General features: G+C 33.7%; 1 protein-coding gene and 1 long non-coding RNA gene across 3 annotated transcripts in view; one reads left to right on the top strand and one right to left on the bottom strand.

Moving 5' to 3' along the window:
- LOC138162938 (uncharacterized) overlaps window positions 1-27,287 on the top strand; it is a 1,121,756-nt gene extending 1,094,469 nt beyond the window's left edge. The window contains exons 3-4 of one of the 2 annotated variants that reach the window (XR_011168755.1): window positions 25,498-25,596; window positions 26,212-27,287. This is a non-coding gene — a long non-coding RNA (uncharacterized lncRNA). Of the gene's footprint in view, window positions 1-25,497; window positions 25,598-26,211 lie in introns of those variants that run through there. The other variant, XR_011168754.1, reaches the window with a different exon arrangement.
- The window catches only part of COL11A1 (collagen type XI alpha 1 chain), a 301,954-nt gene that overhangs the window by 61,031 nt on the left and 212,963 nt on the right, over window positions 1-27,960 (bottom strand). Inside the window, exons 42-49 of the mRNA XM_069090512.1 lie at window positions 25,496-25,603; window positions 22,324-22,431; window positions 21,292-21,345; window positions 18,085-18,138; window positions 17,360-17,467; window positions 7,441-7,494; window positions 3,842-3,895; window positions 953-1,006 (exon numbers count right to left, since the gene is read on the bottom strand). Coding sequence (XP_068946613.1) covers window positions 953-1,006; window positions 3,842-3,895; window positions 7,441-7,494; window positions 17,360-17,467; window positions 18,085-18,138; window positions 21,292-21,345; window positions 22,324-22,431; window positions 25,496-25,603 — 594 coding nt within the window. The remainder of the gene's footprint in view (window positions 1-952; window positions 1,007-3,841; window positions 3,896-7,440; window positions 7,495-17,359; window positions 17,468-18,084; window positions 18,139-21,291; window positions 21,346-22,323; window positions 22,432-25,495; window positions 25,604-27,960) is intronic.

Here is a 27,960-nt window from a genome sequence, read left to right as displayed (position 1 = left end):
ATAGATAGATAGATAGATAGATAGATAGATAGATAGATAGATAGATATAGACAGACAGACATAGATATAGATACATTTAGATGTGCCTTATTTTGAAAGCTTAGTAAATGACACTATTTACTTGGCACTGCAATGTAATATCATCTCCTATTGGAATATAGAACCTTATATTCCATCTGTAAAGTATAAAATAATTAAGTATTGGGGGCCATTTTAATAGATTAAACCCTATTTCTTAAGACACAAAGTCCAACACTGGTCATTTTGTCTATCCATAAAACCCTCAGCCTTACAGAATTTCCCAACAGGTTACTCAAAATAACACTAGATAAAACACTAAAACAGAAAGTGTGGTATTATTGTTGTGGGGTTTGGGTTTTTGGTGGGTTTCGAGGATATATTAGAACCAAGAGGCACAGTGATGAAATTTATTTGGTATCAGGACTCACATTCATGATAATTTCCTTGCTTTTTGTGTTTTAATTGAACATTATCCTAATTCTGGCTGTACTATTTGAACTCTAGATAAGTGTTTTTAGAATGTTTTTTTGTTTTTCCTACCAATGGTCATTGCTTAAAATGCTTAAGCTACTGTGTAATAACTAAAGATTTTTAAGACAAGTAATACTTAATTCTTTGTATTCCAAATATTTCAAAATGTGGTAATTTTTAGTTATTATAATATCTGCATGAACTATGTATTCTGTTGGACATCTTGGCATATGCCATTTATGCATGCATTTTCATATATTTACTATATAATGTATACATATTACATACATATACACACACTAAAACATGAAAACATATGTTTCATTGTGGCCAACAAGTGTCAAGGAATATAATGTTTCTATCACATTAATTTTTTTAAAGTTATGCATTCCCCCCCATTCAAATCTTCTATTCTCTTCAAAATCAACTGTCTCAGTTCTGATTTTAATAATTTCCTTACCTTTTCACCAACACCACCAACTGAGCCAACTGATCCTGAGGGACCTTGTGGACCCTGCAATACAAAAAAGATAAATTAATGAAATATATAAATAAATAGAAAGTTAAATTTTGGTTATAAAATGTGCATGCAGCTATTTGTATTAATTAGTGATCAGCAGCTAAATATATTCACAAGTGGAAATATAGGAAGGATTTAGGCACACTTGGCATAAGCTCTTCCTGACTGATGTCACTACTTTACATACAATCAATCCTCAATTTAACTTTTGTGACTTCAAGTATTCATATGATTTTATCGCTATTGTCATTTTCACTTCCATGTTGGCAACTATGCACATTCATGCATATGCTCAGCAAAGAAAAAAGTGAGAGGTGCAAAGCATGTAAGTTTGTGAAATACCTGGTACACTATTAGGTGCTTCACTGATCTTGTTCACCCTACCACTGTAGGGTATAGAGCTCTCCCTTTGTTTCATATTTTTATTGTTTGCTTTTCAGGCTGTGTATTGTACTTATGCCCTCAAAGTGTAATGTAAGTCCTTTAGTCTCTAAGGTGATTATACAGATCTCACCAGTCTTAGAATCTTCCAAAAGTAATAACTAAAGTACCATCAAGCTCTCACTTGGTTTTAGAGGCAGCTAATATAGAGAAACTTACAGGAGTATATTATATAGTACAATGCCCTCACATGACCATTGATGGAGGGTAAGATTCAGGTTAAAAAAACTATTTTAGTTTTAAAAATCTTATTTGCCATATAGTATCCATGGTACTGTATATTTCATGTGTTACGAAAAGTGAATATTGCCTGAAAAAGTTTTCTAATTGAAATATTAGCACAAAAGGTCACAAACTTCTCAGCAATTACTAGTGAGAAAAAAATGTTTTACATGTTACCAATTTTATTTTTATTGCATTTTGTGGGTTATTTCATAGTTACTAAGTTAAGAAAAATTCATATTGTCAGAATTATACTGAGAAAAGTATATATTCGGGGCAGCTAGGTGGCGCAGTGAGTAAAACACTGGCCCTGGAGTCGGGAGGACCCGACTTCGGTTCCAGCCTGAGACACTGAACACCCACACAAAAATACTAGCCGTGTAACCTTGGGCAAGTTACTTAACCCCAAATTGCCCTCCAAAAGGAAAAAAAAAAAGTATATTTTCAACAATCTCTAGTGAAATATTACAGGTTTTAGTAGTTGCAGAAGCCTAACTCCCAAATTCCCATAAGTTCAACGTATCCATATTCACATTTTTTACTTTTGTAAAAGTTCTGTTTTAAGGCTGTTCTCTAGGAATGTCATCCACGCGAAAGTTGAGAAGTGACCATATGTCAAGAACAAATCCCACTGGAGCCGCGTTTGACTCTTTGTCATTTACAATATTTATGACATTGGTAGAAATTTAGAGCTACAAGTAACCTTAGAGGTCATGCAGTTCATTTTCTTTGCTTTTAGTTGGGGAAATTGAGGTCCAAAAAGATTTGTTGACTTGACCAGTGTCACACAACTAGTAAATGTCTAAGGAATATTCAAATCTATGCATTTCTGGCTACAAGTTCAGTCTCCTATCAAAGACATATGATGACTGTCCTTTGTAAACTAGTTTTATCTAACATCAGGTTTTCCAATTAAGAATTTTAGGAAATGACTCATTTATAGTACTTTGAAATTTACAAAGTGCTATGCACATATTATTACCTTTCCTATTTACATAAAACTCATCAATCAATCAATAAAAAGGCACTGTGTTAAGTGCTAGATAGCAATTCTTTATGTTTTGTATTTTATAAATTAGGAAACTGAGACTTGGAAGTTTATTGACTTGCCCATTGACATACAACCAGTGTTAGGGATAGAATTTAGATCTAGGTCTTTCTGATTTCAAGTCAAACAATCTAGTCACTTTGCCGTCATTATCTGGTTAAGTTTTATATAACTTCACTGAAGAATATCATAACTAATGTTTCAATTGTGTTGCTTAGCTCTATACAATTCTTAAGAGCTGTCTAAGTTTGTCAGTACTTGGAATGTTGTATACAGTTCTTAATTGCCATATTTGAAGAAAGCCTTAAGAGTTGAAGAAGGTCCACTACAGATTGGAATTCTTCATAATAGAACCATGAAGGCTGAAAATTTCAGTTTGTTACCTTGCAGGGGATTTGGATAGATTGAACATGGCATTATTTCATAAATTCAAGAATATAAGCATTGAGAGATAAACCTTGAAGCTTCAAGGAGACAGTTTTAGGACAAGCCAAAAAAATAGTTTTTCAAAGAAGGAAACAAATTTTACTCACTGTTCTAATATATTTTATAAGCTAAACCATATTTTAATAGGGCTGGAATGTCATATATTCCAAATCCATACACATTGCTAAGAGGATATTAGGCATATTTATAAGACATTACTTTTTAAGGCAAATGTCCCAGGGTACAACCACATAATGTCTCTTGTTGCCAATGGTGGGGTACTATTAGTCTAAATTAACCATTGATTAAGACCAATCTGATATAATTTGGCCTAATTGTATTAGTTTAGTTCTTATAAGCTAAAAAATAATTCATCCTCTCTCTCTCTCAACGTGCATGTTTGTGCAGGTGTGCGCATGTGTATGTGTATGTTTACTAGTCAACTTATGTATTTGTATTTGAGATGCAACCAGATAGGTCACTTTGAGCAATTCTTTATTGAACCTTAGTGTTATCATCTATAAAATGTATGAACTTTACTAGATGAGCGTAACTAACTTCCCTTCTAACTTACAAATCTTGAATATGTTATTAAATATTTGTTACCCCTGCCAAAATTAGAAACCATTTTATTAATAATCTAAATATTTATATAATTAAAAATAAATTGAAATAAATAAAATATTTCTTACATCAGCACCATTGGGACCCTGGGGACCTCTTGGCCCTGGGGGACCAGGTGGACCCTGTAACAAAAAGACATTTATTAAGACAACAATGACAATACAATATTAAAATTAAATTGAAGTTGTATTTTATGGATAAGAATGTTAAGAAATCAAAGACAACTAATTAATAAATCTATAAATCAATAAGCATCTGGTAAATGCTTATAATGTCCTTGGTAGTACATTAAATGTGAGAACACAAACAAACTAAAAAGGAAAAAATCCCCACAGTCCCCACCTTTAAGGAGCTTATACTCTAATGGGGGAGATCACAAGTAAATAAATAAGCACTTAAAAGATACATACAGAGCATAAGAAAAATAACCTTAGAGGGGAAGATTCAAGTGGCTGAGGGACTGAGTAAAGCTTCCTGGCAAAGGTAGAATTTGAGCTGACTTGTAAGAAAACACTTAAGAAGTGGAGAGAGAGGGTGAGCTTTCCAGGTAGGAGGAACAGTCAATTCAAATGCACAGAGACAGAAAATAAAATGTGAGAAATGTAAGGGTAAGGATCCACTGATTTTCCCACCCATTTAAATGTATTACTTTTGCTAGGTAAAGACAACTCAATCAATCAGAACCCACAGGACTATAGAGGTCTTTAAATCAATCAAAACTATTGCTTGAGAGTCTTGGTCAGGTCATTGGGAATTTGTTTTAAAATTAGAAAGTGTATCAGAACCAGTTTCTAAGAGTCTGAAAAGAGAGAGGAAAGAATGAAGTCATAGGGATCTAAACTAAGAAACAGCAGGTGTAAGCCAGCTACTTAAAGGAAGAAGAAATGGTAGGACTGCTGAGCTTACTGCTTAAGATGTTTTTTCAGCTAAAACATCTAGTTAAGGAGGGTTGAGACAATGTCATATATGACAGGTCAAAGCAAATTATTAAAAGGATAGATATTTATAGCATATCCCTCTCCTTTAGAAGATGATGTCATAGGGGACAATCAAACAATGTCCCTTGGTGTAATTAGTGCTACACTATTCTGGATTGACTATTAAATGCCAGACAGAAGGCTTCTTTTTTTTTTTTTTTGATCCTGCAGAAAACAGAGAGAAACTAAACTTTGTTGATCAGAGAGTTAAAATGATTAGATCCTGCATTTTAGGAAAATCATTTTGGCAGTTCTGTGGATACTGAATTATGGTGGGCATAAGACAGGGAAACCAATTTAAAACTGATCATAAAAAATACAGTTGAGAAGTGTTGAGGACTGTAACTAGAGTTGAGGCTATGTGAGTTGAGCAAAGGGTATGTATACATATGGTATTATGAAGAATAGCAAGAAATGACAAGGTTTGGCAACTCACTGAATATAAGCTGAGTTTAAGAGAGTAAGCCGAAGGTTATACCTAAATTGTGAGATTGGGTGAGTAGGAAGATGTGATTGTAACTTGGTAGTTTACTTGACAATAATAGTGAAGTTCAGAAGAAGCAAGGATTAGGTGATGAAAATAGTTGGATCTGTTTTAAATATGTTGAGTTTAAGTTGTCTCTTGGATACCCCATGGGAGCTGTGGAATAGAGCTCAAAAGACAGACTTGTGCTGGATACACAGTTCTGGGAAACATCTGTTAAGAGATGAAAATTTAACCCTTGGGGGCCAATAAAATCAAGTTGTTGGGATTTTTTTCCCTTTGTGACTAATCTTATATTCTAGGAGAAAAAATGCTACTCAGAGAGCAAAGAGGAAGTTTCAGTACTACAGGAAAAGGGGATGGGATAGGGAAAGGACAAAGGCAAATTCTTCTCTAATGCATGTTCTCCTAATAAACTTTGATCTTTGATCCCAAACCACCAACTTTCAGTACTTATATGTGAATCTACTTCAGACAAAGGAATGAAAAAGTACATGGGACAATGAGCAGTATCATATCGAATTCCTTTTTTTGCCCAGATATTTGAAAAGCCTGATATGGTATAGAGAAGTTGAGAAACTTATTAATTTTTAAGTTATATGCTATAAATATTTTCATTTAGGCGTTAAACTGTAATTAAATGAAACTGTCATTTCTGTATTTGCTTCTGACAAATGTCAGATTTTACAAGCAATATGGCTACAATCCTTTATCTGTGAATGAATGAGCTGTTACCACAATCATTGCTTCTGGAAATGGGAAAGGTAGAAAATTATTCTGATCACACTGTGTCTCTGGAATGAGAAGACTTAAAATATTAAAAAAAAAACCAGAAACTGATTTCTTTTCATTAAATTGTGGCTATGGCCTACAAAATATCTTTTGTTTGTCAAAGGGGTTAGGAGTACTTTTAGTTTGTTTTGTTGTTAGAAATAATATGCTGAGATCTAGTCCAAACGTTGAGAACTTTGTCAAATTAAACATAAGGACTGATTAAAAAGAGGAATAAGAAATAGGAATACATATTTGGTTAGTTCTTTACTATCACCATTTTTTAGCTATTATTTGGACCATAAAACAATAAGTAAAGAAGAATGCATCAATGCAATCAGAGGAGAAAAATTTATCTCAAAAAGAAATTGGATACCTATCTGTTATTGCTAAGAAGCCATGTTGAATCAGTCTTCCATCAACTTCAAACAGTCAACAATATTGGCTAAGGATTTGTTATGGATTGGGAAGGGGGTTTTGGTTTTATGAAGACATTCAAAACATAGCCCCAGTTCTGGGTGAGGTTATGATCTATTTGAGATATAGGAGAAACACAAAGGACTAAATATTGACCTAAGAACATGAAAAGAGAAAACTAATTAGCTAAATTTCTGCTTAACCTTTAATTCCCATGACTAATTATTCACTTACGTAGGGGTTTCCAAGCTGAGTAGAACCCATAATGAATGGAAGTAGCTAGGTATTTCTTGATTCTATTTGAATTTCATAATTCTTAGATTTTAAAAGTGCTAAAACTCAAAGTCAGAATCCCTCAGTTAAATAAACACTTAGTTTGAGGACTAGAAGATTAAACAGCCACAAAGAATACAAATATATTAACTATCCTTCCTTTTATTTGGATATTAACCTATTATTTTCTTTCCCTCCCCCTCTACCACACATACCCTTAGCTGAAAAGCCTAAGAGAATATCAGCTGCTAACGGGCTTACTGTTGTTATTTGATTTGGATCTGAGCCTTCTTTGTGGAAAAGAGTTTTCATTGAGAAAACTCACTGTTCCAATACATATCAGCAACTCTGAAGTGACAGTCTGGATGTGTCAAGGATAAGACTAGGATTTAGATCTTGAGTGGAGGAGGCTGGAATTCTAGCCACCACAACATGTTGTCTCTGTGTTATTATTATATAAGATATGATAGAAATATATAAGAATATATATAATATATAAGAATGCACAAAACTAAGAGCAATACAGATACACATACATGTGTGTGTATGTATTTTTTAAGTGATTAGAAAGAACAGGAGAGAAGAGGGATGATGGAAATTTTTTGGAAGAACTATGAAACTCGGGTGGATGAAAAAGGTTCATAATTTTATAACTTCATTACATTTTTATTGTTTATAAGAATAGGTGTGTGTGTGTGTGTGTGTTTAATTCATAACCATTATATACTATTAAAGAAAAACTTACCATTGGACCAACATCACCATTTTCACCTTTTTCACCAGGGGGACCAGGTAGGCCCTAATGAAACACAATAGAAAAATAAAGTCATTTTTTTTTTTTCATGAGCAAGCACATGTTTCTTTTAGACAATGTTTATTTGTTTTGACAAACAAAATTATAAATAATAATTTATACAGGAGATCTCAGAAGATGGAAATAATCTTTTTGTTGAATTTTTGTAACGAGTTGTTCTATAAAGAAAACTTCCATAGTTTTCTGATTTCTAATGACTTTCACATATACTATCTCATTTAACTCTCATAACAAACATGTGAGGGAAACAGAATAGTTATTGTTGTGACTCCTTCATAAATGACTAAAATTGGTGGAAAGACATTAAGTGGCTTGGCTAAGGTCAGTAAGTCAGGAAGCTGTGATTTCATGGCCTGGGAACTTCTTCACACCAAGTAGTAATGGCAGCCAGGGGTACTGGAAGGGACACCAGAAGGCATCAAATCTAAATTCACTATTTTACACATGAGGAAACTGAAGGTTAGGGAGGTAAAGTGTCTTGTTGAAGATCTTACACATAGAAGCAAAAGATTATGTTGAATATAGAGCCAGTTCTCTTTCCACTGTACAAAACTGACTTATGGTCTTGGAGAGTTGCATGAGATCCGATCAGGTTAAAAGTATCATCCTGGGTAATAAAGGAAGGCTGGGTACCCAAGTTTTCTTGACTCCACCTCTAACTACTACATCATGTCACATAACTAATAAGTAGCAGAGGAAAATCTCAAATCCAATTCTTTTTTTTTTTTCCTAAAGCAATCTAGATTAAGTAACTTCCTCAAGCCAGTTATTTCTGGGTGTGGTGCTAAGTATCTGAGCCCAGATTTGAACCCCAGGTCATTCCGACACTGGAGCCAGTGCTCTTACTCGCTGAGCCACCTGGCCACCCCACAAATCCAATTCTACAAGTACAGAGTTATTTATTATATCCAAAGGGAAACATGTTCGATTTCATTGTTTGTATTTTGTGACAAGAAAAAGCATGCAAATTCACTTACAAAGACAATAGTTTTCCTGATTTAAACTTTCCTATTACTATCTTGAAGACCCATAATGCTAGAAGTCTTCTACCTATATGATTTTAAGATTTTCAGACCTACTTCAATCTCATTGTTATTAAAGCATTTCTTGACTGGCTATTCAGAGCTTGAGACCAGTTTTTATGAATTCAATATCTGGTTGACTAATTGAACTTTTGCAAAGTCAATGATGAGTTAAAGAATCACTAAATATCTTGATCGATAGTCTAATTTTGCCTCTCATTTTGTTTATAAACTTGAAAATGTATACTTTGTATTCTTCAAGAATCACCTAATCTTTCTTTTTCATTTGCCTTACTGAGATATTTGATTTTCTTTTTCCATTTCTATTTAGGTCTATTAGGACATTATTTTCTACTTGTATCTATTGGAATTGTTTATGTCTACAACCGAACTCTTACATAATGATATTCTAATACTATGTGAGAAAACTTATAAAATGGTTCCAATTCTTTTTTTATCATATAAATTATATTGAACACCCTTTTAAATATGAACCTATAAAATATTAACTTGTGAAGAGGATAATAACTTATGAAGGGGCTTCTAAATATAAATTAAAAGTCATTTTTATCAATGTGGAGAATAATTTTTTAAAAATCTTGCCTCATGATTTCAAATTTAATCTAGATAAAATAACATTAAAATGTCTGAATGTAACTTTAAAAAACTTTAGTAATGTGAACAAATATGTTATGAAAAAAATTTTTAAGCATTTTTTCATTCCTACTTCTTTTTTTTTAAATTAAGGTTGCTAAATTGTACTCTGGTGTTAATCAACTTTCCATGGGACTCAACTTGCTCCTGGTGGATAATTTATGCATTGAGAGAATCTGGTTTAATATCTAGTCATTTGAAGTCATTTGTCACGGAACTTAATTGATCGTCAAAAAATAAGATGAATTTAACCTCAAAATTCTCATAATATTATTTTCCTTTTTATGCACAAGGCTAGCAAACATTCATTGAAAGAATCACACCATGTATTCAAAGTTAACATCTATGCTGAATATTTGATGATTATTTATACTTATTAGAATTACTATTATATATTTTATCATGAAGACTCAATTAGAGAATGCAAATGTGATTGTGAGCATCTTAATTTTATTAGAATCTTTTAGTTTTGTGATTTAATTGTGATATTGGGAGGAAAATGTCATTTTAAAAATTAATTTCTTGGATTAACCCTACTCTTTTGTGGAAATTAATTCTTGCTATATGGAAATGAAGACAATGAATATTTATTGCAAATATAAACTAAATGGTAGTATTTCTCATTGTGATTGCTGATTACCAAACTGATAAAAGTATCTAATACACCCAGTAGTAATTTACAAGATAAATTATATAGCCAAAGTATTATAAAGTATATAACTATCCCTACTTCTCTTTCTAAAAAAAAAATGCTTGCTAATTTTTAAGTGTGCTTTCCAATATTTTTTGTGTGTTTCATAGTTCTTATGATTGGGTATTTGTTATTACCTAATCTGAATTAGAAAGGAAAATATAAATAATGAAAATGATGTTGTTTTACATTTTATATTTGCCAGTATTCTAAAAGCTAATAGACAGCTTGGCATTAAACCTAAAACCCTAAATGAGATAACATTTGCTAAAAGGTATCCATTGATTATATTATGTATGTGCTTTTTCATGTATTTCATATAATTTCTGGACATATAAATACACGGTAAGGGACATTTTAATTTTGATTAATGAATACTCTATCTGGATTGAACATTAGAGATCTTCCAGTTCAACCCCCTCATTTTACAGATGAGAAAATTGACATACGGGGAAGGGAAATGCCTTGCCCAAAGCTACATAGGTAGTCAGGAGCAGATTATGAACTAGAAATGCTATGCTTTTTAAACTTCTATAGTGTAATGGTTGTATATACATGACAGAAATAATCAAGTTTTCAAATTTCACAAGCTCAAATATCTATAGGCAGCAGGGAACTATAGGAGCCATCTAGTCCAAATCCTTCATTTTGCAAAGAGGAGAGTGAGGCACAGAGAGTTTAAGTGTCTTGCCCAAGGTCACTCAAATAACGAGTGTCAGTGGCAGGTCCTCTGACTCCAAAATCAGGATTCTTTTTGCTATGTCTATGTTCATCAGTATTTCAAGGTATGTGATTTCACCAATTCTATTTTTTCCTTCCACTGACCCAGCCTGCAATCCTTCTATGAGTTAGTAGAAAGTTTTCTATAATTGTTGCAGCCACAAAAATCCATCATTGTACAGCCAACTTGGTGATGAGTCTCTCCCAATTTAATCAGGCTGGTCCTCAGAAACAGTATGTAGCGGAACACTGGGCCAATACTCAGTCTTTCAAATTTGGCAGTACCTGGCAAGAGTTAGCTAATACTCTTGAATAGCTTTCAAGAACCTAGAGTCACCACCTCCCAGTCACAATGAGGCATTGAAGTAGACCGCTAGTGTATGGTTAATCAGAATGTAGTATGGTGACTCTGTATGGTGTATTCACATATATGTATATGTGCATGAATGTACTTATGTATGAATGGAGGCCTTTGATTGTGGGCATGTGTTTACATACCTTTGCATGTCTGTATGTATACGGGATTTTCCTAAAGTACAGCTCTGGCCATGCCAATCCCCCGATCAATAAACTTCAATGGCTCCTTACTGATTTTTCCCCTCTCTATCTAGCTCAAGTTGACATTTCTCATTTTGTCATATATGACTACCCTTCTCCTACTCTGGCTTAGCCAACTTGGCTTTCTTTCTATTCCTCACACGTGATACTCCATCGTCGATCTCCATGCTTTGAGACTGGTAACACTCCCATGCTTGTCATCTCCACCTCGTTGTCTAATTAGATTGTGAGCTTCTTCAGAGGAATGGCTGTTTTTTTACATTTCTTTGTATCCGTAGGACCTAACAGAGTACCTGGAACATAGGTGACACTTAATAATCCTAGCTGACTGGTATTATTCAAAGAAAAAAATATATCAGGGGCAGACACATGAAATTTAGTAATGGAAACTAGTTATTAGTTACTTAGAGGTGATGGCCTCTAAGGCTACCTTCTATCCATTCTGTGTATCTTGTATGTATTGCTTTATATGTTTTCTAACCCATTGGCATGTAGTATTAGGGCGGGCAGGAAATAGCTTTGTGGCACTTCACATGGTGCCTGAAGCAGAGCAAGGTGTTGTTGATTGGTTTATTAGAATCCTTTATTTCCTTCATAACTCAACTCAAGAGGTACCTTTGACATGAAACCTTTACTCAATCCTCCAGTAGCTAGCACTTCTAAAAGATTACCTTACATATGTAAATGTTTTCCCAGAAGAACATGCACTTCTTAGGAGCAGAGAAAGTTTCAATTTTGTCTTTTACCACCCAGCACAGTCTTACTGGGCATATAATCGTTATGTAATGCCAGTGGCATGGTAGATACAGGGCCTAGAGTCAGGAAGATTCTTCTTCAAAAGTTCAAATCAGGCTTCAGATACTTACTGGATGTGTAACCCTGGGCAAGTCACTTAATCCTGTTTGTCTCATTTCTTCATCTGTAATATGAGCTGGAGAAGAAAACGGCAAACTACCCCAGTATCTTTGCCAAGATAATCTCAAATAGAGTCACAAAGAGACTGAAATGACTGAAGAAGAACAACAAAATTTTGGTTGATACACATTCATATGTTGATGTATATATACATGCTTTAGATCAAACTTTGATTAAATTTGCACAAGGAGCTTCAAATGAGAACAATCTTTCTCCCATGGCAGATCAGACAAGGGGATTAAGTGACTTGCCTAGGATCACACATCTGTATTTCTCAGAGGTTCAGTTGTTTTTCAGTCATTTATTAGTCCTGTCTGAATCTTCATGACCCCATTTGGGGTCATATTAGCAAAGATACTAGAGTAGTTTAACCATTTTCTTCTGCAGCTCATTTTACAGATGAGGAAATTGAGGCAAACAGGGTTAAGTGATTTACCCAGGGTCACACAGCTAATAAGTATCAGAAGCCAGATTTGAACTCTGGAAGATGAGTTTCCCTTATTCTGGGCCAGGCACTGTATCTAGTGTACCACCTTGCTGCCCTGTCAGAGATTTAGATTTGGGACTTAAAATCTAGATCTTCTGATATTGATGTCCACTTTACTATAACAAACTGTCTTTCATATCTCTCTCTCTCTATCTCTCTGTCTCTCTATCTATAAAATACATAAAATTTTTGTTAAAATGTTGGATTATTCTTTTTTGGTGGTTTACCTGAAGAGTTCTCATATTCAAGTATGATGTCTGCCCCAATCTTTTTTTCCTTAAATAATTAGTAGACTACAACACTGTTTTTAATATAAATTCCTAATTTAATTCATCTTATTTGCTTATCTAATTAACCTAAAGTCTCCCAAACAAAAGTCTTTTAATTAAACACTAGTTTAGAAAATCAATACAAACACATATTTTAAGAACAAATATTAATTTGTTTTCAGGAGGCTTCTATAGTCTAATAATTATTCATGGTTTTATTCAACTATGGCCCTAAAATTTTCTTTAATTTTATAATTTGGTTAATAACCTAAGGACTACCATTACATATGGGAGGGAGGAAGAGAGGGAAGTAGGGGTGAAGAGGAAGATGTCCTTCTAAAAACTGGGAATCAAAACTTAGAAAGGATTACTTGAAGCTTCAAATGAATGGTTTTATATCTGCATGATCTTCAAAGCCCTTGATCACAAATAGAATTTCGAGACTTTCCTACTAAGCTTACAAAACAGAGTTCACTCCCTGCTTCCTCTGCTTCTATCCTAACAACAGACTTTAACAATCACCACCTCACATTATTAATAGGGAACCTATTAGTCTTGAGCACAAGTTAAAATTCTTTTTTCCAAACAATTTTTAAAAAAGTGATAACAGTAGCAAGCTAGCATTTATGTAGTGTTTTAAGATTTGCAAAGTATTTCATAAATATTATCTCATTTTGTCCTCATAGCAATTCTTGGAGGTGAGTGCTATTATTTATAGCACTAATAATTCATATTTTACAAGCAATATGGCCACAAGTTTACATATGAGGAAACTAAGGTACACAGGAGTTAAAGGTGTGTCCTATGTGACCAGGGTCACATAATTGGTAAGTATCTAAGGCTGGAATTGATATTAGGTTTTCCTGACTCCAAGTCTAGTCCTCTCTTCACTGTATCATTTTGCTTTTTCAAGGCACTTAATATCTCAAAATGAAGCTCCTTCATTATGACAAATGGTTAAAAAAAAGAATTGCAGAATATATCTTCAGTATTATACTCATTAGAGAATCATTAATAATTTATTGATCTGGCATGTGGTAATAACTCTTTCAAAACTGTGAAGGCTGACTGAACCAAATTGCTAATTTTTTAGTCAGACAAATTATGTATTACTACTGTGTATTGACTTCTCAATCCATGGCATAAAAACAATAGACTTTAATGATCTCACTTCTCCTTTGAATATATATTTATCTGTCAATTTAAAACAAAATAGAAAATTTACAAGACTGAAGTTACCAATGAAATTTCCTACTTTAAGTAGTTGACTTCTTTCAACATTTGGTATTTTACCCATTAGAAGTACACCTGAGACAGTGGTTTGATAAATATTAGTCTGATATTTATAAATCTAATTTCCTGCAAAACACCCTATATCTATAAGGGTCTTTTTGCCCCCAAATATGCTAAATCTTTATCTCCATAAATTTTTTGTGTCATACATGGTCTGGCTGTAGCAAATTCTTAAATGAAGCAGAAATTATTTAGCTCCAACTATCCATGCAATGAAAACATGCTGAATGAACTGAATTGGATTGGATTTAATTAAACTGAGAATTAAAACCTCTCAGTAGAGAGGTAAAATATGAAGTAAATCCTTATAATCAACATGGAGCAGAGAGCTGAATGAGTATGGATAGTACAGATAACAAAAATGAATGATTTAATAATATACAAATATGATATTCATCTTAATGTTATAGTATTACACCCCTGGCAAGTAATTGCTATTTTTAACAGTTGATTTATATGATTAAAAACAACTTCCAGCCTAAATGAATTCTTAGATTTGTTCAAACCTTTGTTTTGGCTTATATAGAGCCTCAGAGAAATGATTTGTCTATGAGGTCAAATGGGAATACTTAATTGAACCCAAGTATTATTTCCTATAATGATCATATTTTATATGACATCTTAAGATAATGTGAAATTAGATGAAGAGGTTTAGTTGTTCAAAGCAATTGTGGCATGAGGAAAAAAGCAAATTTATTTTCTTCCATGCCACTACAAATGAGATAAGTTTGTGGTTATTTTTTCCCTCTGTGAAATACAAAAATTCTAGGGGGCATGCTTAGGATAATAACCATCAACATCATTTCAATGCAGCTGGAAGTATTTAATTACACTGAAATATCAATGTTTCTCTCTGAGTATTTGTTGCTAACTATGATCACTGCATTATTTCTTGACAGAATTTCTTAACAATTAGCCCATAGTTTGTGATTTTGCTTTATAGAGCAGTTCATTCAAAGGGAGGCATGATTCAAAAATTTCTATGCCTCTATTTCCAAATACATGTCTTCAAAAAATTAATAGATTTCAGAATTTAAATGAGTGAATGAACAATATTTAGCCTTTAATAATACAATCCAGCCAACATTAAGGGTCTGCAATGTGTAAGATACTGTTCATATTTTGACATAAAAAAATAATACTTTGGAATTGGATCTTGAATTGGAGTTGGATTTGTAATTAAGATTGGAATCTTGAATTGTAAAAAAGCAAACAAAAACACAATGCTGACAATTTATTTATATTTGTATTATAACAAATGTCCATTGCAAACTCATTACAGTACCCATGCCTTAAAATAAATTGTTCTGCCTTCATGGCACTTTCAGGTCTGTCCTATATTTGAGTTTTTACAAATCTGAATTTGAAAACCTTTATTCCCCCAGCTCTAAAAGTCTATATTTTAAAATTTTAGGACTTAGTTTTGAGGAAAAAATTCCTATCTGAACCAAGAAATTATTATTATTCACAGAATTAAAAAATTACTCATTTTTCTACTTTGTTGTGGGCAACATCATCGGTTCATTTTTTTAGTCACAAAATACACGAGAACTTTGTGTAGTTCTGCTTAACTTAAATCCAATTCACATACAAGTTATCACCTTTGTGATGTCATTGGTCCTCTTCAATAACAACAAAAACAATCACACCACATTATTCATGGTATGTGTTATATATAGTCATACCTATTTTATTAGCTATATGTGATACTATAATTAGTTTTCTTAAATGTTCTATGACCTCTAATGCAAATATTATAAAGAAAGTTTAGAAAAGATGGTAAATTTCAGAATCAAGTGTAGTATTTATATTTTGACTGATCTAAATATTTTGAAAAACTGCTAGAATTTCTCTGTCAAAGCAATTTAATAAAAATTTTAAAGATTCAACATTCATCATTCACAAAACAAAGCTATTGATAGCCTGCTGAGTTCGAGCCCCTATATACCAACAGTCTAGAAGAAAATATTGACAGTCTTCTATCATGGTCTTCAATTATACTAATATATAGTATTTTCTTGCCCTGTCTCTCTGTAAGTAACAGGAATAAGTTATAGTATTATTTTTCATGGGCAAAAATATAGGTATAAAATAAAGCGACATCTGTTCCTTCTATTCTTACTTGTTTTGCCACACCATTTAATTACTATTTCGAGGCAACATGCAGGAAAAGTCAGAACTAATTCTGCTAATATTTCAAGGAATGACAAAGTGCACATATGAATAATTATTCTCTCTCTGAACTGCCTCAAGCTAGTGCTGGCGCTTAATCAGGAACCACCATTCTTTACCTTCAGTTTTCAAGGACATTGTGTGAAAATCTTTCATCTTTAACAGTGCTATTGTTTGCATGACTCAGATTTGGGAAGAAAACTTTTCTTGTTTGTTTCACAGATGATATGTATCTTCATATAAGCAAGTAGAAACTGTTTACGCTCCATGCTAAAATCATTATCATTACCTATTTGGCTTACAAGGTAAATTATAATTATAGATAAACTAACAAAATTATGTCGCATAAAACACTTCTTCTTTGGACACTGAAGCTTAAATATACTAGCTGTCTCTCATTCTCAATAAATACATATGTCTATATGTGCAATACATGTGAATATTTCAAATGTATTCATGTATGTATAAATTTCTTAGAAATCTGTCTCAGTTATTGACTTCAAATGGCATTTATAACTCCTTCCTTTTACATATTGCAATTTATTCTTGAGTTTTTCATAAGTTGATAGCAGGCTTTCTTTTAGTCCCCAGAGCTTAATACAGTATCTAGATACAGAAGTGGGGAACCTGTGGCCTTGAGGCTACATGTGGCCCTCTAGGTCCTTAAGTGATGCCCTTTGAATCCAAACTTCACTGTACAAATCCCCTTAATAAAAGGATTTGTTCTGTAAAACCAGGACTCAGTCAAAAGGCTGCACCCAAGGATTATGGCTTCAAGGCAGTTGGTTTCCCATTGCTGTTTATACTAGGTGCTTAATAAATGTCTGTTGATTAACTGATGGATATAATTCAATTTTTCTCTTCATAATGTCCCAATGAAATAAAGAAAGAAAGGGAAGGTCACTTTTTTTTTAAACACAGAAGAGAGCACAAATGCTTTAAGTGATTTGCTTGAAGTGTAATGGGTGAACAACAAAGGTGGGTCAAATTTGGCGCTACAATCTCTAGGAATTACAAATAATTACAAGACTACTAATGCTGACAGGAAAACACCACGTAAATATCTTACCTGAAGGCCAATGGGACCGGGAGGTCCAGGGAATCCTCTGGCACCTTCATCACCTTTCTGGCCAAACATTCCCTGCTGACCTCTTGGTCCAGGCTCCCCATCACCTCCCTATGGAATTACAAGAAAAAATAAAAACAAAACAAAGTCACAAATCAAAGAGTTTATATACTATTTTTATCATTAACATGATAGAAAGGAATGGCTACAAGTATCTGCTATCCCTATAGGAATAAAGTCATTTTGCCTGGTTTGAAGTATCTCAGATTATATCATACGCTGGATGTTAATTCTTGCTTATTGTGGTCATTTCCAGTTTTCCCCACTGCCCTAGCCAGGGTATGGCCTATTTGATCTAGTTAAAAACAGCTTAAAATTAGAATTACAGTAGATGTTATTATTAAATTGAGGGAAAAATTAATAAATAAATAAATAAGAAATCTATCCAAGAATCACTCTCCCGAATGTATCAGATACTCAGATGGTGCATAGCCAACTATTAAGTATTTTAAAGTGAAACTTTATCTAGAAAACAACAACAATAACAAAACATTTATTGTGGGCAGGGGAATATGCGGGCAGCCTTGCTGATTATTAGTGATATAAAATGTGTTCGGTGCTTAAAAGACAAAAAATAAAACACATACTATTTTTTGGCTCATAAATTTCATAAATTTGATCAAATAACTGTAGAGACTTAGATTTACTATAATAAGTGGAATACTTACAGCAATTCCTGGGGCACCAACAGGTCCTTGAAGGCCTGGGGGACCAGGAGGACCCTGTAGGGAGATAAAAGCAGCATTAGTTTCACAAGTGCATGGTGAAGGTCTTTGTAGTATTTCCACATTTCTCTTCAGAAAAAAAAAGGACTGTTGCCTAGACATCTTTTACATTTAATGAAGTCAACCATTTATTCGTTCAGCTCTTACAGACTCAGACTTACATATCTGCAATCAATTTTAAATCGACACTTTATTGAAGGTACTTAACAGTGGTAGTGTTTTAGGATATTTAAAAATGAATTTCTATGCAAACAGAATTCAAATTGATCATTATCTTTTGAAAATATTTAAAATATCAGGTGTCTTTTTAAAATTAATGACATGTGCTTAGGGATAGGGAGAAGGGAGGAAAAACACTTGAAAATAATTCTGTAACCTAACTTCTAAATGCACATTAGGACAAGGGTGATGCAGATGGAAGATTCTTGTGAGGAAAAAAATCCCCAAACTTGTCAATCTTTTCACTGTGTTTAAGTTTCATTGTTTAATTCAATGTTTTGAGTATACCCACAACAACAATATGCCTCCACCTGACTCTCTATATTAATATTCATGGTTATGATGTCTTGGATCCAGATACAGTTCTCTTCTGTGGAACTCAAAAACCTTATCAAATAAGCAGAAAAATCAAATAACAAAAAGTATTCTGATAACTAATCTGTATTTTTAAAGAAAATAATAGCGTATAGAACACAATCTTCAAGCATTTATTTTGCAGCTTGCATAACAATCTATCAGATCAGAAGCATTCTATTTTAGGACAAGGAAGGTAGTATATATGCAGTGCAGCAAATCTCAGGCTTGTCTAAATTTTGTTTATGTTTCTATTGCAGGACTGTGTAATGGTGAACAATACTCCTAAAACCCTAGGAGGCCAACCTCATATTCAATGAATACTTATCAAATCTCATCCACACATTGCACAGTTAATGCCATGCCACAATATTAATTCTAAAACACATCCTTTCCTACACTTCAAGGTTCAATTAAAGGGGAGGATCAATATTACACATTGGACACATTTCTCCCCTAAAAACTCTTTCATGCTGCTGTTTTTGTTGTTCAGTCATTTCAGTTGTGTGCAACTCTTTGTGACCCCATTTGGGGTTTTCTTGGCAAAGAGACTGAAGTGGTTTGCCGTTTCCTTCACCAGTTCATTTTACAGATGAGGAAACTGAGGCAAAGTTAAATGACTTGTCCAGGATTACATAGCTAAATAAGTGTCTGAGGCTAGATTTGAACACAGGTGTTTCTGTCTCCAGATCTGGTGCTTTATCCATTGTGCCACCTACCTGCCCTAGCTCCTATTACTGGTACTTATTGAGCACAATAGAGTAGAACTCTGTACAAGCTGAAAATGAAATGAATGACATGTCTCTGCTATCTGAACTCTTTCTTATCTTATTGGGAAAACAACATTCACATAAAAACATTTAAAAGCCAGGCAAAACAAGGCAATCTTCATGTGGAACTGGAAAACATAGTAAGCAGGGAGAAGGTAGAGTAGGGAGCCCACCCCTGAGGGAGGCTTAGTCATAAAAGGTTTTCAGGTGGAGGTAAGTTTTCAAAACTCCTATTTTGAAGGGTGTAGCACCAATGTAAGATCTACAGCACCTAGAATCACAATCAAAACCATGACTATAAATATTGCATGGCATTTGATTGCAAAATATACCAAACTCTCCATTTAGAGGACAGAACTGAAACATTTATTAAGACACCAGAAAACCCAATCCCAAAACCAGTAAACCAATTCCATCATAGTACCAAAGATATTAAGAAGTCATAATAACACTGAGAGCCGCAGCATACTTTAGCCTTTCCACAAACCAATATTAGATCAATATTTACTCACAAACCTCTCTATCTCCTTGCCTGAGTTCCTCTCTCTCCCACCAGAGAGAGCTATAACAGCTTCCTGTGGGCTCTCTTTCCCTTCAGAAAACTCCTCCCACCAAAGGCTCCATGTGACAACATTCAGCCTATCAGGGGGCAGAGTTTATCTTCACATCAGGGAAGCTTCCTGTGGGCTCTGCTCCACCCTTCAGCAAATTCCTTCCATCACAGGTTCCATGTGATTATATTCAGCCTATTAGACAGCAGGGTTTACTTTCAAAGCTGGGGAGGTCTTCAAATTACCCCCTAGGTCTATTAAGGTACAGGAAAGATCTTCAAATTCCCATTCCCATTAAATGGCTACATAGAGTGCCAGCAAAATAATGTCAATTCCAGCTGTAGAAATAGGACCATGGTTTCTAAATTAATGTGGACAATATATGAATATATAACAGGTAGGGATTAATGCTACACACTAGAAGAAAATGATAGTTCACTTACAAAAAAAAAAAAGACTGTCTTCTTATCTCATCCAGGCTAGAAGTACAGGGGCTACTCATAGACCCAATGTTATTACTGATTAGTATTGGAGCTTTGACCTGATAAAGTTCTGATCTAGGCTGATTTGCCCCTCCTTAGATAGCCTGGTGAGCTTAACGTATTGATACAAAATTTAGTGTAGACACCTTGTTGGCTTAGTCTACTGGAGTTCATGCAGAATGCCCAAACTCAAGTCATCTTCCAGCCTCACATTTTACTCCTACTTTACTTTTGTACAATTAACTTTATAGTGTTAAAGATAAAAATTACCAACTACTTTAGTAATTCAGTAGAGCTCAGGAGGACAATTATGTAACCTTGAGAAATTTAATTAATCTTGCATACAACTACCTCTAAGGAGGAGATCATGATACTAAACTACCCAATTAGACTACTGTTTAATGATTTCTTGAACTTTTGGGGTCTTTACACACATACTTTAGACAATTCTGCCTGTTTTAATTATGTGTGTTACATAGCAGTCTCTTCAACCACACCAATCCAAATGAGATACCATTTATAAAGGACTTTCCAAATCTTAAGATGGTATATAAAGACTATTGTTATTTTATTATTAATTGGAAAGATTCAATTATATTCTAATAATTTTCAGTGTTAGAAAGATTGGAAATTTATATGTTGTTGATTTCTCTAGTTAAGGAAGCAAGTTGTTTTTTATTTAAAGAGCTCCAAGGCACAATTTCCAAAAAAAGGCCATAAAAAGCATTGGGGGAAAAAAACCCTCACATACAGAAAAGGAGATTAAAAACTCACATTTTCTCCTTTGTCTCCTTTACTTCCTTTCTGTCCGGGTTCACCAATTTCACCCTGTAATGAAAGACTGATATCAAGGTTCTTCTCTATAATCTCTGACCTTCCATTCAACTATAGTCAACTATAGGCAATATCTTTAAATATCCAATTTAATATGACTGCTTTTTTAAATTTTGAAAGTCCACTTGGGAAATCCAAAGGGACCTTATTTTTCACGTATTTTGTAGCTTATTTTATTGAATTAATCCAGCTATTGACCAGTCCATGGCAAATCAAGGCTTGACTCAGCTTAGGAGTATACTGCAACTGGCTGTCAAACAAAGATAACTGTCTTTTGTCTCATATCCCCTTAGTAGGTATTAATATTGAAAATGTCTCCATTCATTGAGTAATTTAATTGCATACAGTTTAACAATTATGCCTTTTTTTCAAAGCATTTTAAAATACTTACATGACCCACACTGACAAATAGCCATGCCAGAACATAGTTTGTAATTTAGCATAGTAATGGAAGAAAATGCATTGGGTCCAAACATATTTTTTTTCTTGATAAGTTACATAGGATTATATCCATGTATTTGAAACTAAAGCCTTGGGAGTCTTATTGAAGGCTTTCAGAGAAACTGTATATTCAAAGCAAATAAACATCAGTAAATTTTTCAAAAAGTCTGAATCCACTATTCTATTGGGTTTGGGAGTATAGGACAATAGCATTTTATTTTCCCATTGTCATAGACAGCATTTTAGAAAATAATAATTAGCTTTCACATCAGATATGTGGATTTTCTTCTTTGCCATCTCCCTCATTGCTCCTTTATCCCTCTTCTTAATGCTGGCTGGTGTACTAGCACTTGTACTAGATATTAATTTCCCGGAATATACACTTTTCAAGCACAAGGAAGGTACTTGAAATTTTTAGAAAAGGGGTATGCTTTCATCTGCCATCTAATTCAAAGCAAATTATACCTAAAAATCTGTGAAGGAAATAAAAATCTTACCAGGGTATACCAATATAAAATCAAAAGCACAAACCTTATCCCCATCTTCTCCAGGGGAGCCTGCAGGGCCAGCTGGACCTGGAAGACCCACAGGACCTTGAACACCATCTCTTCCAGCTGGACCTTGGGGACCTTTTTCTCCCTGTATTAGAAAAAATAAAGACAAGAAGCCATTAAGCTGGTTGCAAGAACTTTGTTAATTAGCATCAGATTTCAATCCAGCCCCAAAAAAGGGGTCTTTTAGACTTTTAGCATATTAAATAAAGAAGAGGTTTGATTTATTAATCAAATAGCATTTCAACTAGCAAGCAGTAGCCAATCACTGCTCAAAAGTTTTTATGTTTTTTTAGAATTACTGAAACAAACATAAGTTTAGAGACGGAATCTTTCCCAGGCAGCAGTGTAGTCACTGTTGTATAAATGACAGATACCATAGAAAAGAGAGGTATAGAGAATTTCAGTTTGTGATTTTGAAAGTGCCTTTGTGTCCCTTTCTCCACTTATAATTTTTTTCATTTTAATAAGTACTTAATATATTATCGTATTTTGAGATTTTTGCTTCTTCCTACATTGCTTAATTCAAAATGATCAGCTAGTTTGCCGTTTTTATCTAATTAGAATTTCTTCACATTTGATCACCTATAATTCTGGATACTTCTGCATTTTAGGTCCTTATTACTGCTCACTTAGATTAATGCAATAACCTAATTGGTCTACCTGCATCTGTGCTCTCTCCTCTCTCCAATATATACTGAAAACAACTACCCTAAAAAAATTTCTATATGTATATGTATATAATAGACATACATATATGAGGATTGTTATCTATATATAAATATATATGTGTGTGTATATATAATGTCTGTATGTAATGCATCTGTATGTGCATGTATTACTAATGTGTTTTGTGTGTGGGAGTGTATGTGGGTGTGAGCCCCTTACATGTTTTTGCTGGTTCCTTATTACATCTTGAATTCAAGTTCCTCATTTTGACATTTAAAGTCCTCTGGAAACAGGCTCTAAACTTTCTTTCAGATTTTTTCATATCCTTCTCCTTTATGCATATTATGCTGCTTCCAAACTGGCATATTTTCTATTCTCTAAACTTGATGCTCCATCTCTCTTCTCCCTCCCTTTGGTCAAGCATTCTAGGAATTCACTCATTCTTCATCTACACCATTTATAATCTGTAGTTTCCTTACAGGTTTGGCCCAGAGGATAGCTCCTTTCATAAGCCTTTCCTGATGTCTTTCATTGTTAATGTTTCCCCCTAGTCACAATATCATGGACTGAGGTATCAGGGAAACAGAATGATACAGTGAGAATAATGCAGAATCTGCCCTTAGAGGACCTGGATCTGACCTTCAGTTTGGTTGTTTACAATCTGTGAGACTTTGGGTAACTCAGTCATCTAGCCTCCCTGGGCCTCACATTCATCATTTGTAGAAGGAGAGGACTGGATGAGATAACTTCTAAGGTTCCTTCCAGCTCAAAATCTATGACCCACAATGTTGTATCCCTCACTGAGACGGAGCAACAGATTTAGAGGTATGTGGGGGTTCAGAGTTCATCTAACCCATTTTCCTCATTTTATAGAAGAAGAAACAGAGCAGAGGCTAAGTAACATGGCCAAGGTCACAAATGTAGCAAGTATCAAGTAGGATTTAAACCTAGATGATCAGACACCAGAGTTCATGCTATTCAAGAACAGGTGTGTTGGTTTCATTTTTATTTTCTTATTCCTAGTGCCCAGGACAGTAGTAGATGCTTAATAAACTAGGTGGCACAGTGAATAGAAGGAAGAACTTGGAGCTGGTAGGACTTGAGTTCAAATTCTGCCTCAGGTAGTTACTATTGTGTGATCCAGTACAAGTTACTTAAACTCTGTTTGCCTCAGTTTCCTCATCCGTAGGAGGAAAATAATAGCATTCACCTCCCACGGTAGTTGTGAGGATTAAATGAGATAATCATTGCAAAACACTTAACACAATGCCTGGCACATAATAAAGGCTATAAAAATGTTGACTGTTATGCCATTGGAGATAGGCATAGATAATAGTGCCATTTTCTTCTTTCTCCCAAAGTGGTATGTGATTTTTTTCAGTGTCACAAAAACAAATGAGTTTAGGTGTGTAGTTATCCCAAACCACCATTCTTATCAGCTTCTTAGAATTTTTTTTAAAGAGGTAATATAAGTATAATTCTCCCCATTTAACAAATAAGGAAACTAAAACATAGAGAGGTTAGATGATTTGCTCAGTATCATAAAATCAGCAAATCAAATCAAGATTTGACTTCAGGTCTTTTCTGTCCTTGTCTAAGCAAGGAAGTTTGGGACAAAAAAAATTCTATTGGTGTTTAAAGGTTTTTAATGATCAGAATCAAAAAGGTAACTGATATTAGCATCAGTTAATGATTCACTTTGATATACTTTTTTGGCATTTTTTAAGACTTAGCTATTGATAAAACACTTAAATGTAAATAAGTGTGGTCCCTTGGTCAACATATACATCTGTGAATTTAATTGAGTCTGTGTGATCTGACATATGTTTTGGGGGTAAAGGACAAGGAGGAGCTTCTCTAAGGTATTATGGCAACCAAAAAGAGAGCAAGAAAAAGGGACCCAAATTCTAACCACAATGGTTATAGAGGGGAAAATGGCTTATCAGACTTTTAAGTTTAAAAGAAATTAAATAGGAAATCAACATATGACAAAATAATTGAGCAGAAGATTTTGAGTTCCACTCATAGGAGATCAAAGCATACATTATTCCAGAATGACACCTACTGTTAAAGGAAACTATTACAGAATGTGGAAAAGATTGATAATTAAATTGGATTACAAAAGAAGGAAAAGTTCACATTATTTCTAATATGAAGCAGCAGGGTATATACAGTTTTAATCAAAACTACAATTTGGGATTTTTTTTAAAAGAAAAAAATCAGACCCCTTTAGAGTGATAATAACCAACCATATTTAATCCCCTCCCCCACAGGTATTAGAGTTTCATAAAGTGTGGGAAAATGTGATCTTCTTTAATTAAATTTGAAGTTTTCTAGATCATAAATAGAGAGAGATGGGATGCTATGCTGTGCACATATGCAGAGGAAAGGCAGTGAAATGTGAAGAACTAATATTCTTGAATGAAAAGTAATAACTCTTGAAGGGTAACAGTCTAATACATTTTCTTCTTGAAATTACTTACAGGAGCACCTTTTTCTCCCGCTGGACCTGGGGGACCTTGGGGCCCGGGGCGACCTGGTAAACCAATTGGACCAGCTGTACCTGCGGAACCCCGTTCTCCTGGTGAGCCCTGGTGATAGAGAAAAAAGGCATTATCAATAATGAAGAAATTATTGCTCTCCAGCTTAAAAAATGTTCCTTAAAAATTAATTTCCTAGCTTTCTGAAATAACATAATATATTAAAGATTGTTTAAAATTTGAAAGATAAACTTTCATTCTTCAGATATTCAAGATACTTAGTAAATATTATCAAGTGCGGTTATTGAAGAAAAATGATCATTCAAAAGGTTATGAAAAATCTGATATTTCATCAACTTTAAAACACCCTGAATAGTTTGCATATATTTTCTTGTCTTCTTTAACTTTTAATCACAATATTGTAGGTGTTGTAAACAACATACTCTGATATCTGTGTCACTGAATGAAGGTTGAATTGGCAAAACATGTTCCCTAATGTCTGATATTGACTCTGGAATATGGTCTCTAGAATTCAGGCAGCTGTCATATGAACCTTGTTTTGGAAAAAAAATACAGCAATATAGGTTTCTCCAAGTGCAACCAGTTCTATGTTAGATACAGATATTTTGCTACTCTTTTGATATGACTTAATAAAAAGGTCTCAGTTAAAATAATATGAACAATTAATTACATATGATTTTTATACCTATCTACTCTAGGAAAGAAAAATATCATTTGGAACAGAATCTAAAGAAAAAGAGAAGAATTGGCTTACTCTATTACCAGCCTCAAATAAACTGTCATTTTACTTGTAACTGATTGTTATTTGACCAAATTAATTATGTTGGGGTCAACTGTTAGATTAGACTCCTAGAAAAATGACCATATATATGTCACTGCTTTCTTTAAAGGACAAACTATGACCAGGTTAATTAGGAAAATGCATAATCTCCACTCTTAATGGATAGGTGTCTAAGAGCTTTATTTCACAATAGAGCAGGAAAAAATTGATGAATTCAAATACTCTTCAAAGAGATAATATTAAAGTGAAAAAGTCTTTCAGAAAATATGTTTCCCACATCATTTTTAAAAAATTTATCCAGATAACTGAAATTCGCTTTATGGCAAGTTTTGACAATAGGTTTTACTCTTATGAATTTCCTTGTCCTAGGTAAAGTCATTTTTAAAAATCATGTGTGACTTCATGAATGACATCCTAATAATGTATCAATGACCCTATATTACTAACCAGGAAAATCTCAAACAACTTTGAATACGAGTTTATTTTCTTAGTAATTCTACCTAAAGATATATACATATATATGTATGTATGTATGAATGTATGAGTATGTTTACTGTTGAACCATCCTCACAAGCTACAGATAATAAAGCATGTCCAGTAGAATTTTCTAAGTATCTTTGAATTGACAATTGAGCAAAAAGGAAATTATATGGTTCTAGGGAAATAAGCAGCAGTGGTTGCTTGACTGAAAACCATTGGGTGTTCAACTTTTTTAGCTTTTTTTTTTTAACAATAAATCAGGCTTATATGTTGATATTTTCTTAGTAAATGTTTAATGACATTAATATCATGTTAATTCCAGTTGAGATGCATTCTGATTAATCTATAAAATTTAATTTAAATTACTCAATGATCACAACATGCCTTTCCTATTTTAATTTCCACTACTCCTATACTTACCTTTCTTGCTTTCAGTCATATTCTTTTTCCTCCTTTTCCCCAAACAAAATGTGCTGTTTTTGACCATAGAAGTTTGCTCATTCTGAATGCACATTCTCCCAATGAGAAATGTTTTCCCTCTCATCTCCTCTGGTCAACTTCCACCTTTATTTCAAAGACTACCTCCACTAATGCTCAATTTTGCTTGGATGCATTTACATGAGGTTATTTTTACATTCCCTAAGCATAAAATCATGTTGATTTGACATTTCAGAGAAATATATTCATGCATACCTGTGTTTAATATGTATGCATGTGTGTACACACACACACACACACACGTACACCCCATAGTTTGGGCAACCATGTTCAAATAAACATTTATGAGAAATCCCTGCCCACCCCTTCAAGCCTCCTTTTCCTCCAAGCAATTCTCTAAAACATACCTATTATCTATCTTGTCACCTGACATACTATTTAAGTATGTATTTTCTTATTATAATAGGTCTTAAAAAAAAGAAAAAGGGAAGCAATGGACTTTTATTAGTAAGGCACAACTGCATATTTCCATGCTTTCATTAGGCAAACAGAGCGCCTAAATTGCATCTTCTAAAAGAGTATTATTTGGTTATTTTATGGCCTAATGAGGTAGGGTAAAGTGTCTGAGAGAAGCAAAGAGGGAGCTATCTCATCAGCATTCCATTCTAATGTAATATCATAATGCAAAAGAATAGAAACATAAGCTTAAAAAAAGATCCTATTAAAGATACCAGTAAAAAGTAAGTAT

The sequence above is a fragment of the Petaurus breviceps genome, unplaced genomic scaffold (genome assembly GCF_028583685.1).
Source record: "Petaurus breviceps papuanus isolate PSGF00001 unplaced genomic scaffold, PetGlider_PUasm1.0 186, whole genome shotgun sequence".
Taxonomy (NCBI): domain Eukaryota; kingdom Metazoa; phylum Chordata; class Mammalia; order Diprotodontia; family Petauridae; genus Petaurus; species Petaurus breviceps.
The sequence above is the reverse complement of the archived record's forward strand: the minus strand, read 5'-3'. Positions and strand labels throughout refer to the sequence as shown.